The 14214-nt window shown below is 42.3% G+C and overlaps 1 protein-coding gene across 2 annotated transcripts in view; it reads right to left on the bottom strand.

The window, feature by feature from the left end:
* The window catches only part of LOC134629564 (potassium voltage-gated channel subfamily KQT member 5-like), a 123958-nt gene that overhangs the window by 3869 nt on the left and 105875 nt on the right, over positions 1-14214 (bottom strand). Inside the window, exons 8-12 of one of the 2 annotated variants that reach the window (XM_063477009.1) lie at positions 13913-14007; positions 9601-9627; positions 5697-5920; positions 2943-3051; positions 1095-1226 (exon numbers count right to left, since the gene is read on the bottom strand). In XM_063477009.1, coding sequence (XP_063333079.1) covers positions 1095-1226; positions 2943-3051; positions 5697-5920; positions 9601-9627; positions 13913-14007 — 587 coding nt within the window. The remainder of the gene's footprint in view (positions 1-1094; positions 1227-2942; positions 3052-5696; positions 5921-9600; positions 9628-13912; positions 14008-14214) is intronic. The other variant, XM_063477010.1, reaches the window with a different exon arrangement.

Below are 14214 nucleotides of genomic sequence, written 5' to 3'. Positions count from 1 at the left end.
CTGGTGAGCAGTGAAAACAAGCTTCATTCAGAAAAGTTTCCAAGCAGCTGCTCAGATAAGTGCTACAAGTGAATTTTTGATCAAGAGGGACTGCCTGTCCAAAATCAGAAGTGAGATGTTGGCACAGCTGAAGTATAGTATTATGTACTCGTCAGCCACTCAACGCCGTCTACATAGGAGGTCCCCGCAGTCCTTAGACATGCACGCTGCACACCATCCATTTCTCTATTTTATCTCTGGTGAGCCAGGCTCAGCAACTGCCGGTTTCTATGGATCAGTTGATCCAGACCTAACTATATGCTTTGTCAAAGGGAAAGTTTTAAGCCTAATCTTAAAAGTTGAATCCAAACTGGGAGTTTCCACAGAGGAGGGGCCTGAAAGCTGAAGGGTCTCCCTCCCATTCTACTTTTAAATACTCTAGGAACCACAAGTCAGCCCCCAGTCTGAGAGGGAAGTGCTCTAATGGGTTTATATGGTACTATAAGGTCATTAAGATAAGATGGGGCCTTTTAAATTTGATTCTGGATTTAACAGGAAGCCAATGAAGGGAAGCCAATATGGAGGCAAATATGCTCTCTCTTTCTAGAAAAAAAATGAACTCAACAGTTATACTAATTGTCCCGAGTGCATGTTTTGTAAACCTCATTGCCATCACTTCTCCACGAAGGGGCGGTCAGGTATGCTGGACTAACGAATGGTTGATAAATGAGGCCGCACTTTATGTTTTCCTTCACGTTTCTGAGAACAAACCAGCTCCTGAATTGTGCGACTGAGGAGTGAACTGAACCCATGTGACATGCGAATGATAGATTAGGTGGGTAGATTGAGTAAGTCGGGGGAATTCTGACCCCTGGGTGGAGTTCTTCCTCCCCTGGCTGTAATAGACAGACAGGGAGGGGGAGGAAAAGGCCTTGGCTCGGCTGCTCAGGGGCTGTGGGCCTACTATCATGTCCAGCCTGGAGAGAAGCAAACACAGGTACAAACATGCAAAAACACAAACTGCAAAAAGAAGAAAACAGCGTGAGATAAACCCATGCATGTATAAGGAATGCATACACACATGCAGATCTTTTGCAGTACAATGTCCGTCCTACCTGGTCTGCAGGCTCTTGATGCGGCACAGCATGTCCAGGTGACCAGCAGAGTACTGTTCGATCACGTCCTTCACATCATACGGACGCAGCGTCTCCTTAAACTTCTTCTTGGCTACATGAAACTTCATGATCCTGCATGAACAGCACAGAAGTTCATAAATTCACCAGAAGGGGGAGCTGTGGTCCAGCAGTGACACTACCAGCCTGAGCTAATGTAAACAAATTAAAGCCTGCATTTATTTTGATAGCGCTTAATGGTGCTTTTAATGTGTCAACCTGTTTGTTCACAGCATTTCATACACTCAGAACAATCACTTTCTCAGAAAAAAGGCAGATTTTAGCTGCATGTGTATGTGGATGGAAACACCTGTGGAGCACTGAGGCTGAATTCAAGGGAACGTGGCTTATAGTGGAGAGTCAAAGGGGTCGGAAACAATGAAAACATCCTGGATTATATTGTCACAGCCTTCCGATATACAGTTTTGGTCCATGTGAATGCTTCAAAATATCAAAAATATTTAATAAGATGCTCAGCCAGCATCATTTCGTAGAGCAAAACAGGGGGTCCTGATGATGTAGTTTACATGTACATACCACTGAGCCTTCTGACACAAAATGTGATGCATATAAAAATGTACAAGTGACAAGTTATGAGGTGAATGGCATACCTGGCTTCTGCTATTGTCAGATTTGACCCAAAGAACATTTTTGCTGCAGCTGCAAATCTCATTTAGTGACTTCCTGAATTTGCCGTACCCCCAACTTACCTTCACATCTCTGTGCTGTCATGTGGTTTCAGAATGTACCTCAGAATGTGAGACTGTTGTGAGTGAGGGCATACACAAAACTCTACTATGGGCTTGAACATCAGCTTTCCTTTGGGTGCGTTCTGCGTAAGGAAGCTCGTTAGCTTGCAGGTGCCATGGAAGTGAGCACGTCTGTTTAGCTTCTTGGTCCCTCAGTGGCCTCAAGTTTGGCACGTAGGACATTTGATTAGTGAATTTCCACTTTTCTTTGCACAATAACTGAAGTATATTTAATGAAGCAATGCAAAAAAAATTCCTTTATACTGTAAATATTTTCAGAATACAAGCCTTTGAAGTGCACTGATGTGTATCTGCTGTATTTCCAGCATTTTTGATCCTTCATAATTTTGTAAATACAGCAGGTACCTACGTTAAAGTTCTAGCCTTTAGTGAAGGCTATAGTGACTGATGTGGCTGCGTCACTATTTTCAAACCTGTCTGTGTCCACAAAGTGATGCGTGACAGCCAGTTCACTTTATATGTGGAAGCTGGATAAAGGGATGAGGTGTACCACTGATGTTTATTATTGTTTTTTGATAAAACTGAAAGTCTGTCGATGCTCATAAAGTAAAAACTAAAAGAAAAACCAACATGAGGTGTCTTGTTAAGGAGCTCGTCCACCACATGGAGCCACAGAAGCTTCAGCATTATAGTCTTAGTTATTATATATTTAATAATTCAAACACTGAGCTGCTTTTAACTTTTATTCAACTCCTGCTGGTCGGGAACGTATGATGACCTTGCATCTAAGAGGCTCTTTAGTTCTTTCAGGACACGAAGGACATGAAGACGTGTCTACTCTTGTTTCCTTGTGACACGATCACCTTACACAGCTTTTAATCCTCCCACTAACCATATTTCCTGATGATCCAAAAATAAACTAACAGAAATAAAAACCATCCGGTCACTTTAATCCCCTGAGCTCAATCAGAAGACGGCGGGGGGTTGGTCGCAATCAGTGTTAGTTTGCCTGCAGCCTGGGTCACGGAAAACTGCAGCAGAAGTTAGATTGAAAGAGGAAGTCTCATTTCCTCTGTCTCACCTGACAGCTCGGATGACAGACTTGACCGAGGGCTGCAAGTCCTCCACCGAGATGTCGCAGTGACAGCCCTTCTCATCAAAACCGTCCTCTGCTGTAATGTTGGAGTCTGCTGTTTGGAAGAGAGGCACAGAAAAGGAGGATTATTTATTTCTGTGATAGCGATGAAGTCCCTTTATGCCAATGAGGCATCCACACAAACAACAGATTGCAGTGAGCTGTGTTAGTCTTACTGCTCAAACACACTAACATGCAGTCGCAGAAACTTCAAGTCATGGTTTGCTTTACAAATCACAGTCAAGATGGGTCTGAAAAGAGGTGTTCCACCAACTGCAGTTCCTCTAATGGCCACTTGAGGTTGGCTCAAAAAGCGAGTCAGTCCGTCTAGACTCCCATGAATACATGAATAATAACTATACAATGGGCACACTTTTTTTATGATGCATCCATTTGCACATTGGTGGAGCCTAAAATTGGGGCGGTGCAGTTTTGATTGACAGGTACAAATACATATTTGAAATGTGAAGATCATGTGGTCTGTCTTATCGTGGCTAGCTCATGATTTTAGGTTGTGGTTATTTAGACTGATGGTGCTGTTAGGTTAACAAATTAATGCAGTTGTAAAATTTATTAACCTCCAAAAATCAAACTGACTGTGAGGTTGCAGACCAAGAAAAACTCCACTTCTTCGTAACAGACACTTTCAAGCCAGACTGAAGAATGCCAAGGACAATCTGCAGAAAGGTTATGCATTCTGAAAGTGCGTCCTTTGTTCATATGAGACAAAACTAGAGCTCTTTGGCCACAGAAACGCTGCTTATGTTCGGAGAAAGAAGGGAGAAGCAGACAACCCAAAGAACACCGTCTGCACAGGGAAACACGATGATGGGAGCATGCTTTAGTGCATCTGGAACTCGGAATCTCATCAAGGTTGAAGGAATTGTGACGAAAGAAGAATATGTGAAGAAGAAAACATCAAGCAGTCAGCAGGCAAAACCAGGTCTGGGTAATGGCTTTGTCTTCCAATATGACAACAACTTCAAATTTGCATCACTCCAGCTGAAGAGCGTCTGACGAATACTTTTGACCCTGGTAGTTTTTGTAGTTTTGGACACTTCCAGCTGTTTTTAGACGGAAACTCTAAACAAAACCTGCTCACGACCAGGTCACTGTTTGCTTTCAGAATAAGTTACCACCTCAATGTAACAGGTAAAAAGTGACTCAAGACTCAAGAAACTAAACCCGGACTTTAAGCTCAACACAGCTTACTAACCCATTGACCTTCACTTTGTAGTTACATGCCTCTGTTGGGCCGTGGGGATCTCTGTCAGCTGGTGGAAAATCTGGAGTCTAAATAGTTTAAAGCACAGATCAAAGCTGTCCAAAATCCAGAGATTCACCTTAGTGTCATGTCATAGTGGCATTAAAGGTTTAGAAAGACTTCATTTTGATTTTCCAAATGGAGCAGGAACCCTGAGCACCCTGAGGAGGTAAGCACAGGGTTAATGCCGTTGATGTGTTCTGTTGAACTAAACACTGTACATGACCTCAGGAACGGATCGATTACTCCACAGTATGTGGGTTTTGTCAGACCTGCTGCTGATGAAAAACAGTGCTGATTAATGATTTGCTCCATTAAAAACTTTCCACTAAAATAATTACTGGTTTCATTTCTAATTAAGCCAGAATGGAAGGGAGATGTTTCCCATCCTCTAATGTCTCACTTAGCCAACATGTCAGCGATCAGACGCAGCGTGGCTAACCAGCCAACCAGTTTGGTTTTGGCTAGCTTGGCTAATGATTCCTCTCCACCAGCAGGCCTCAGCCAGCTGGACGGCTCTGACACCCCATATGGCTCCTGGAGCTCACCACCCCCACCTTCCATCTATCCATCAGTCCGCCCACAACCACCAACTGGCCGTTACCCAGGAGGACTCGCCAGGCCGGCACTGCTAGGCCAAAGAAAGGGAGCACAGCAGCCATCAGCATTCCTCCACTCTGCTGCGTCATTAGTGAGCCAAACCAGTTCTGATGAGCTGGATCGAGAGTCAGTTAAATACGAGCAGTGAGGTTCGGGCAGTTATCACGTGCACCTAAAGGAAGAATTTGATATTGGTTGGTAAAGATGGAATCCCCTTGAGCTCTCATTGACCATTTGATGAGCAGAAGCTGTGGGGTTTGTGCTTATTTTTATATCTCAGGAACACCTTTCTTTAAACGTGGTACTCGAGGAAGAGCAAGACCAGCTGTTTGGAGAGGTTACTCACTTCCTGTTAATCCCACACGACTGAAACTGGCCGATTTTGACCTTGACAGCACACAATGAGCAGCAGTGAATGTAGCCTAATGGCTAAAATAAGTTATTAGACCTGCTCTGAACAAAAAAGACATTGAGACATTTCAAAATTTAAATGGAAAAATTTTTTACATCTTTTTTTTTTTTTTTTCCCCCTCACAGGAAAGGCAGTTTTGTCCAGTACTATTTATATAACGCCAAAACACAACAACGCGCACCTCAAGTTAAAGACTCCATGATAATAGAGAGAAGATGATGAAACCAAGAAGGCCGTCTTCAGTTTTGGTACGGTAATATGTTACTTAGCAGATATTTGTAACATTTATGAACATTTATAAGCCACCACTAAAAAGCCAGCATGGTGGAGGCCAGAAGCCAGACTCTAAAACAGGTGATTTTGCTTTGTTAATAATCCACACTGATATAAAATACCGGCAGTGAAAGCAGAAAGGCACACTCACCATCAGTGGTGGAGCGGGACTGACTCTTGAGGCGGAGCGACGGTCTGAACCGCGTGCGGTCGTTGAAGCTCCAGCTCTTCTGAACCTTGGCGGGACTGGTGCCCTCTGTGCCAGCGTCAGCCACCGGAGAGCGCCTGTCATTCACTGATGACGTCTGCCTATTCTTGATGCTCTGACCTCGGGGGCTCGCCATCCTCACCCGCTCCTTGAAACTCAACTTCTGGCTGAAATTAGCGATGAAGAGTAGTACAGAGGGAGATTGGAGCGAGAAGGGGAAAGAAGAAGGAAGTGAAGTGGGGTGGAAATGACAAAGAGGTAAACATGTTTGAGCGATAGATGATTTTCATGATAGCAAAAAGTTATCCTGGAAAAGTGTTCCTTCATAAACTGCTGAACATGGCAGCCATCATTTAGTATAAGGGCTGCAGGACAGGATGGAGACAGACCAGCATGCATTGCAGCAGATGCCTTAGACAAAATGCAAGCTTTGGTTAGATATGAAGCTTCAGCTGTGTGATGATGCTTGTGGTTTGTTCCTGCAAGTGTGCACAGTATGCCGTCTTGTGTGACCAATTAGTTTACACATTAAAAGAGCCAGCGGGTGTCGCACAGTTATATTAAATGTATCACATGTTTTTATATAAAAGTGTGAGTTTATGGATGAAAATTCATAAGAATTACCTGCAGAGTGTGAACAGGCAGGACCATGAGGTGTGAGTGACAGATTCTGTGTTTATGCAGAATGACAGCATGCAAAGCCGTTCGCAGGCGTCAGCCGTGCATCATTTATACGCTGCAGAGGATTAAACAGAAGTCTGTGTTCTTCTTATTGTCACCAAATCAGTTGATTTTGGTAATGAATGTGTTGATTCGTCTCTCAGTAAATTCTTACTCTTAAACTCAATAGTCTGAAAAAGTCAACAGGATGGCTAATTATTTCATTAAGATGTTATCAGCCAACGAGTGCATCTGCATAATCCTCCTTTCTAATAACTTGTAAAATGAACGTCATGATCTCACTTGTTAGTCTCAACGTGACTTGACACTAATGACTGAGCCCGTGAAGTCATCAGGAAAATGTTGCATGCTAGGTTCTGATTCTAAGCTAATGTTAGCTAGTGTTGCTCACTGCTGACTGTGCTGAGTGGCAGTGAGGCCCTGAGGCCCTCAAGACTTTGTACCGACTCTGACCCATATCCCTCGTTAGAAATCAGAGCGCATGATGTAAGAAGTAACTGAGAAAGTCTCATAGCTGTTAGGTGGCTAGCAATAAGAAGCAATGCTTCTCACCGGTGGACGGGATGGTACCTGAGATGTCTGTGTGGGTTCTGGTGAGTGAAGTGCGGTTTATCATTTAGGTGGAATACAAGGAGGTGAGTGAAGAAGAAAATGTTGACGGTGCATCTCTCTCTCTCTCACTCACACACACACACACACACACACACACACACACACACACACACACACACGGTAATTTCAATCTCACTACATCCAGAGAAAAAGCTAATTAGTTATTTCAGAGGAGCTGCTGCTGAGAACGAAACCTGGCACAGACTAATGATCTGACAGTTAAAAACCAAAATCACAACAGGCACAAGTAGCGCATTGCTCAGGCAAATATCAAACAAAAGGCAGATAGTGTGTTACTATGAAGGCGACTGATGTCTCCCTGCAGGGTTTTCTGGCTCTGCTCTCTCTGAGGCTGCACAGCCTCCTACAGATACCCATGCACCAAGAATTAGTCAGCATTCCCAAAGAAAAACTTCATGTCACGGGGAGCAGAGATGCTGTGTACCTATGTTTCCGAGCAGTACACCTCCTCAGTAGCTTCTGTTTATTACTATGATTTTTACTAAAAACCAAGGGGAGATAGACACACGGTGATGTGTTACATGAGGCAGAAACAGATGAGAGAAAGTCTTTCTGTCTTAAACCCTCGTGCATCTAAACACCACTTTCTTAGTGTAAGCTCCGCAGAATAACTGAGTGATGAACCTTTGCAGGACTGTATGCATGAAGTCTAGGAAGTACAAAATAATACGTTTACCGCTGGAGTTTCAATTTGTCGACCACTGACATTTAGAAGCAGCAGAATGGAGGCAAATTGAGCTTAGTAGAGGAAAGTGAACATCTACAGGACCGTTTGAAAAAGGCTGCAATTTGGTGAGTCACACACTTCATGCTGATATCCCTCATTTAACTATGTGAATTCAGCTGGGCCATGGCAACAAGTGCCTGAATCACCAGTGAGCGGACAGGGACCTTTACACAGAGTCGTGTGGGTTTACTGAAGGTATAAACATGCAAATCCATTTTGTTTCCCATGTAATGTTTTGGTTTCCTCACTGCCTTTTCTCATATATACTGCATCTGTTAATCAAGCAAGGCAGCTCTGCACTGACTGCACAGTGTGGCGTTTAATCCCTCCTCTCTAGCTCTGCAGTAGAGACATAAATAGAGCTGGGGGTTTCGCAGAACCTCTATCACCTTTTCTACATTGTGGTGTATTTCATAAACCAGGTTCAAAGGGAAAGAGTAATATGAAAAAAAAAGAAAGCACGCCTGCCTTCAGTTCGCAGCGGTGGTTTGCAGACAAACATTTACTCAGTGTTTCATAACTGCAAACACAACATATTACATCACACAGCCTCCACTGCCCTGCGCACTGCCCTCCCCAAATGAGTCTATAAATGCATTAGCTAAAAGAGAAACATCAGGAGCACTGATTTCATTACAAAATTAAGCAATATTAGGACATAATCATACAGAATAGCATTTGTAATAAGTGTGTAATAGATACCTCAGGCAAGAGGATGGTTTAAAGCATGAGAAAAATGGTGTGTGTGTGTTTTTGCCTGTGTGTAGTGAACGCGGTGTGTAAATGGTTTTATTTTTTCTCTTTTGGAGAGAAAAAGCAATAAAAAGAAAAAACAGCACCAAACAGAAAGTCAAAACACTGAGTCATACAGAGTGCTTGTGTAAAAGTGGCTGCTTTTCCAGGCAACATGTCATCACCCTTATGGCCTTCAGCTCCTGTTAGGGCACCTGTTCTGTCTGGGTGACCACGCAGGTCGCACAGAAGTGTGGCGGAAAGAGCCCTCAAAGACGGCCGGCCGTTGTTTGAACTTTGCACATAATGATGCAGATCACGAATGTATTAACAGAACTTCTTCAGCTTTGCTGCTGATTTTCCCAGCGCTCATTCGTTTGTATTAGAGCATTGCAGGAAATCCTTTGCACCTTTAACTGAATTTAAGTGAGTGATAAAAATAAAAGCTGCACCACATTTTTGATGTCATGCAACATCAGATACATCCGGTGTAGCTAAGTTGTCCCAAAGGCGATGACACCTTTGATTTCGCGACGTCATTAGAATAGAAAGTAAATATGGGCGTGGCCATGGGGAATCACTAATGAGTGAGCTGCAAAGTGCAGATGAAGGTTGAAAAAGAAGTGCCACAATAACATCCGTTCCTCTAACAACCGGTGTCCAAGAAGTCCGGCTGTACAGCAGAAATAAACACATTTATAGCCTGATACCTAAAACCATTTCGGCCTCTATAGATTGATTCCCCCTTCATAACATTTTTGAGGTGTATCTTATAGCCGTCATTCATCTTTGATATACAGGCAGGGGTCAGAAACTCTAAAATCTAAAGCTGACTTTTCAAGGTAATCTAAAAACTCAAGTAATTACAAACATTTGACTAAAAACAAGAAGAAAAAGCAATGAAAATAAAATTCAGGCACTCAGTTATTTTCAGGTAAATTTCCCAAGTGGTCACACGTGGTACTGCGCCATATCAACTTTGTTGATACATTCTCTGATTTGATGCCCAGCCCCATTTTCAAGTCATGGACTTACAACACTACGTAACACAGCGAAGGTCAAACAGTCACAAACCTTGTGGTCGACTCTCCCTGCTCCTTCCTGCAGCAGACAGATCAGAAAAGAAAAGACATTTGAGAACACATCTTTTCATAAAACTTCAGTAATAGTACAGTGCTTATATGATAATACTGGTGCTTTTGCAAGTTTTAGCCCATTTATTAGAAATCTCATATGTTGTATTAAAGAGAGTTTAACTAATATTTTCCACTTTGTCTTGCATCAATTTTTGTATGGTAAGTTATGTAATCTACCACAGTGAACAGTCTTTTTTGGTCAAAGTTACAATGTTATTGCAAGGTAATACAGTGCATCATTTTTTATTTTGCAGCTTGGTCTATTCCAAGACCAAGGAATATTGGGTATCTAACCCATTATTACAGGATGTCCATTTTCTGCACAACCGCAGTGAGAGCCTGGTTCACACTGCCGGAAATAATTTGGACCCGGGCACAGTGGAAGCTGCCCTCTGCCAGGGTTGCCCTTGGTCATTAATACTGGTCATAACGTTCTAGAATTTCTAGGCAAAGCCAAGGGGGCAGGGTTTAGAGTTCACATGAGGTTCCTTCGAAGGGTGGCAAGACTCTGGATGGAGCATGAGGAGCTCAGTAAGTCAGGAAGGACTCTGCTTAGAGCTGCTTCTCCATCACATGAACAGGAGCCAGCTAGAGTGGTTCAGGTATCTAACCAGGACATATCCTGGCACCTCCTAGGTGAGGATGAGGTTAGTCCAACTAGCAGGAGATCCTGGAGCAGATCCAGACCCAATAAGTGTCAAAGTTTTTGTGAAGTGGATGCATTATTCCACATAATAACATGAACTCGTTTGGCTTAATGAAAACCAAGAAACCAGTTTATAAAGCACACCCTGACGTGTACTGGACAGTGAACCTGCTGGATGCTCTTCATGTTCATGACTCTTTTCAGTGTGTAAAGTTAGCGCGGCCTCAGCAGTAGTGTTAACGGCAACATCATAAATGCAAAGTTTATGTCCACAGTGATGAATGACACACTCAGCATGTTTAAAAACTCCTTTACTCTCCAGTTGAAGTCGTGATGATGTGAGCTTTAGGAATTCATTAAAATACAAGTTATACATGATTTATAACCGAGGAGCTAAAACCTGCAAACGCACCAATGTGTTTCAGCATGATAGGGAGATTTCTGCATCACAAGCTTTGCCAGCAGCTGTTTCTTTCACAAGTGCAGAGGATTTGAAGGCCGCAACACATCGATCAATAAGAGGCCTGATGGTGGAAGCCTTAACAAACAGCAGGCTCACTACAAACATGCAGGTTCATGCACACTAAAGCAGCAGCAGCAGCAGCGAGAGAAGAAAGTGACTTAAGGACTGCATGTTTCACACATTACTCCTTTAAATAAAGTAATCATTAAGCTATAACTGTACATTATGTGTAACCATCTGTAATGCATTTATTGTATGCATTGCAGATAGCTGTCCCAATATTTCCAGGCTCCACAGATGGCTTTCAAAAGCACATAGGAGGGGTGGAAAACAAACCCCAATCACTGGGTGTTTGCAGGGTGTTTAGGATGGATACCAAAAAATGCACAAATCATAAAATTTTAAAAATGTTCTTTAACCAAAGAAGAAAAGCTCCCCATTTCTATAATTCAAGGTGCATAACTAGCTCGAGTATTAACATTTAGCAGCTTGGTTAGATGCCTGGATTATATCACAGAACTGTGGATAATTTTAAACAGAGAATTTAAATGTAAGTGCATAAAACTCATAAATGCCAATACTAAAACATGAGGGGAGGCGAGCTTTTAAGGGCAGCTTTTCTGCTTTTACCATGTGCTGTTTGGGATGATACCAGTCATTTCTCACAGCACGTGTCATCACATTACGATGATCTGTCATTTTGACTTTCATTTAAATAAAAACATTATTGTGCCAATTGAACCCATGTGGGTTCTAGAGATTTATGATCTTTTCTAAAATGTGCAGTAACAGTACGTGGGATTATAGCAGTCATGCAGCATATGTTGAGGTCTTTTATTCTGAAAGGAACAGGAAGAAGCTCTTTTTAGATATACGTAGAGCAAAGCAGGTTTTGGTACAGATTGGGCAGCTTCATGAATAAAGTGCTCGTCTTGGGTCATTTTAAAAAATAGAATTTGCTGGCTGGAGTAGACACGGTATGATTTATGAAATAATAAATCAGAGGCAGGGATGTTTCTGAAACTTTCTTAGTCATAAAAATAATTCAGGAACTGCATAGTTAAATCTTCTTTTACCTCACAGGGTATGAAACACAAAACTTCAGGAGCTTCTTTTCCAGCACATGTTCAAGTTCTGATCCAGTCCCAGCAAACTAAACATGAAGTCTATGATGTTTGTGTGGGACAACATGGGTGATGAGATTAATGCTAAAATGCAGAGTGAATTTTTTGACATAGCCAATTTAAGAAAAGGAACACAGACACACTATGCAGCTTGCAGTTTTTTTTTTAACTTAATTCCATTTTCCCAACTTTTATAAGCAGAAGTAGAAGCTAAAGTTTGTTTTTATGCTGTTATGCGACAGGTATGTCAGCTGCTGCCGTGCCTGGAAATTATCTTTGAGTTCCAGCATCCTTGAGTCAGCACATCTGTTAGTGAGATGTGTTTACGTTTGTGAACTGGAGCCAATAAAAATGTGGGACAGTGCCTCAATATGTGGGGACACGAATAGAAATAATGTGTGGTCCCATTGAAAGTGTGACACCTTATGACAGAAACCAGGTGAGGCGCAAACATGGAACCTGTGAATTGGCTTTCAAGCTGTTTCTGAATGCTGAGAAGCACCTGCAGCCAGGCAACACTCCTACAACTCAGACAAAAACATGTCAACTTTGGTGACGTGGTCCAAACTGTTATAAAGAACACGTGAACACTAATGACGATACGGATTGGACTGATGATTTTAGAAACTTGTTCTGACACCGCTCACACAAAGTCAGGTAGGTGAAAGGAGAACTTTCATGTCATGACTTGTTTTGAGCAGATGCGCATCTCACATGGTGATATGAGCATTTAAAGTTTGCCCAGAATGCACTTTTTGACGTGAATTCCCTGGGACGTCTGTTCCTCTGCACTGCAGACATTAAAGTTGTGTTATTGAATACGATCCGAAACGCTATGATGTATCACGAGATACTGAAGCTCAGAGATGGTTATAGAGCAGCGGTGTCAAACTCCAGACCTCAAGGGTCGTGTCCTGCAGGTTTTAGATCTCACCCTGGGTCAGCAGACCTGAATCAAATGATTAGTTCATTACCAGGCCTCTGGAGAACTTCAAGACAGGCTTAGGAGGTAATTTATCCATTTAAATCAGCTGTGTGGGATCAAGGACACATCTAAAACCTGCAGGACACCGGCCCTCGAGGACTGGAGTTCCCCACCCCTGTTGTTGTAGAGAAAAACAAATCTTACTGAAATAAAACTTTGATTGTGGATTTCAGTTGTGACACTCGTGGTGATTTGGTAGCAGTTTTTAACAGAGATTAAATCTGATTTTCAGTCCTGAAGGTTTCATGTGGATATAATAAATACTGACACTTAAAAAGCCTTTAATTTAAAACCATCCCTTTTGTACTTTGAGGGCTGTAAAATTTGAAAATATTCGCACTATGAAGGTAAAATTACGTATGGTTTTATTATAAATACCAACTTTCTTGTCATTGACAGTAATATGAAGAACCACTTGATGGAAGTTGACAGTTTGACGGCACTGGGGGAAATTTCTCAACTCTTTCCGCATCCCTCATCATTTTCTGTAAAAAAGCTGCACTACAGCTAAAGCTTGACACACTGACAGACTGAAATAGGTGCGTCCCTCTAAATCACTCTGGGCCCGGGGCTTTTGAGAGGATGAGGGCTTTGAGTTCAAAAAGCCCGACTGGCTCATTGAAGCCACAATTGGAGTCATAAATAGACGTGCTATGAAAGGGTGACGGCTAAAATTGCTGCCTCGGTCCCTCAAAGCAGTGAAAGTTCCTGGCCCGTTGAGCACTCAGCGCACAGACGGAGACATTTATAGAGAAGCATATAAAGGAGTCAGCTTTTTACTTCTTCTTTTTTTTTACATTAATGGAGCCTGGAAATTATCTGTCATTTATAAATTAAAATTCTAAAATCGCTTCTTCTATAAATTTTCAATAAAGAGAAAAAAAGCAGATACGTAAAACGACAGGACAGAGCAGGAAAAGTGAATAATCCAAAGAGGATCTAAATGAACTTTAAATTTGCAAAGTTGAAGTGCAGGAAAGGAATGTGGCACAGACACCAAATACAGACACCAGCTGCCATAGTTGTACCTACTTTGTAGGGCTGCAGGTATGCAACGCCTTCAAGTGAGGCTTCCAGGTAGCAATGGAAACCGAGTTCTCATCAGCCGCATAACTACGCCAAACACACTGCATGCAGAATACACAAAAAAATAGGTGGAAGGGAAAAATTAAAAGACCCCCTCCCAGAAAAAAAAACGATAAACAGACAGAAAAAAAGTAAAAAAACAAAAGAAAAACAAGGCCCCAGAGGGAGTCGGGAGAAGAGGAGAAAAGAAAAGAAAGTAAAAAAAGAGCTGATTAGTGAAAACTAAAACACGGATGTGTCACACGTCT

This window comes from Pelmatolapia mariae, linkage group LG6, assembly GCF_036321145.2.
Source record: "Pelmatolapia mariae isolate MD_Pm_ZW linkage group LG6, Pm_UMD_F_2, whole genome shotgun sequence".
Taxonomy (NCBI): Eukaryota; Metazoa; Chordata; class Actinopteri; order Cichliformes; family Cichlidae; genus Pelmatolapia; species Pelmatolapia mariae.
This window is presented reverse-complemented; position numbering and strand designations above follow the sequence as displayed.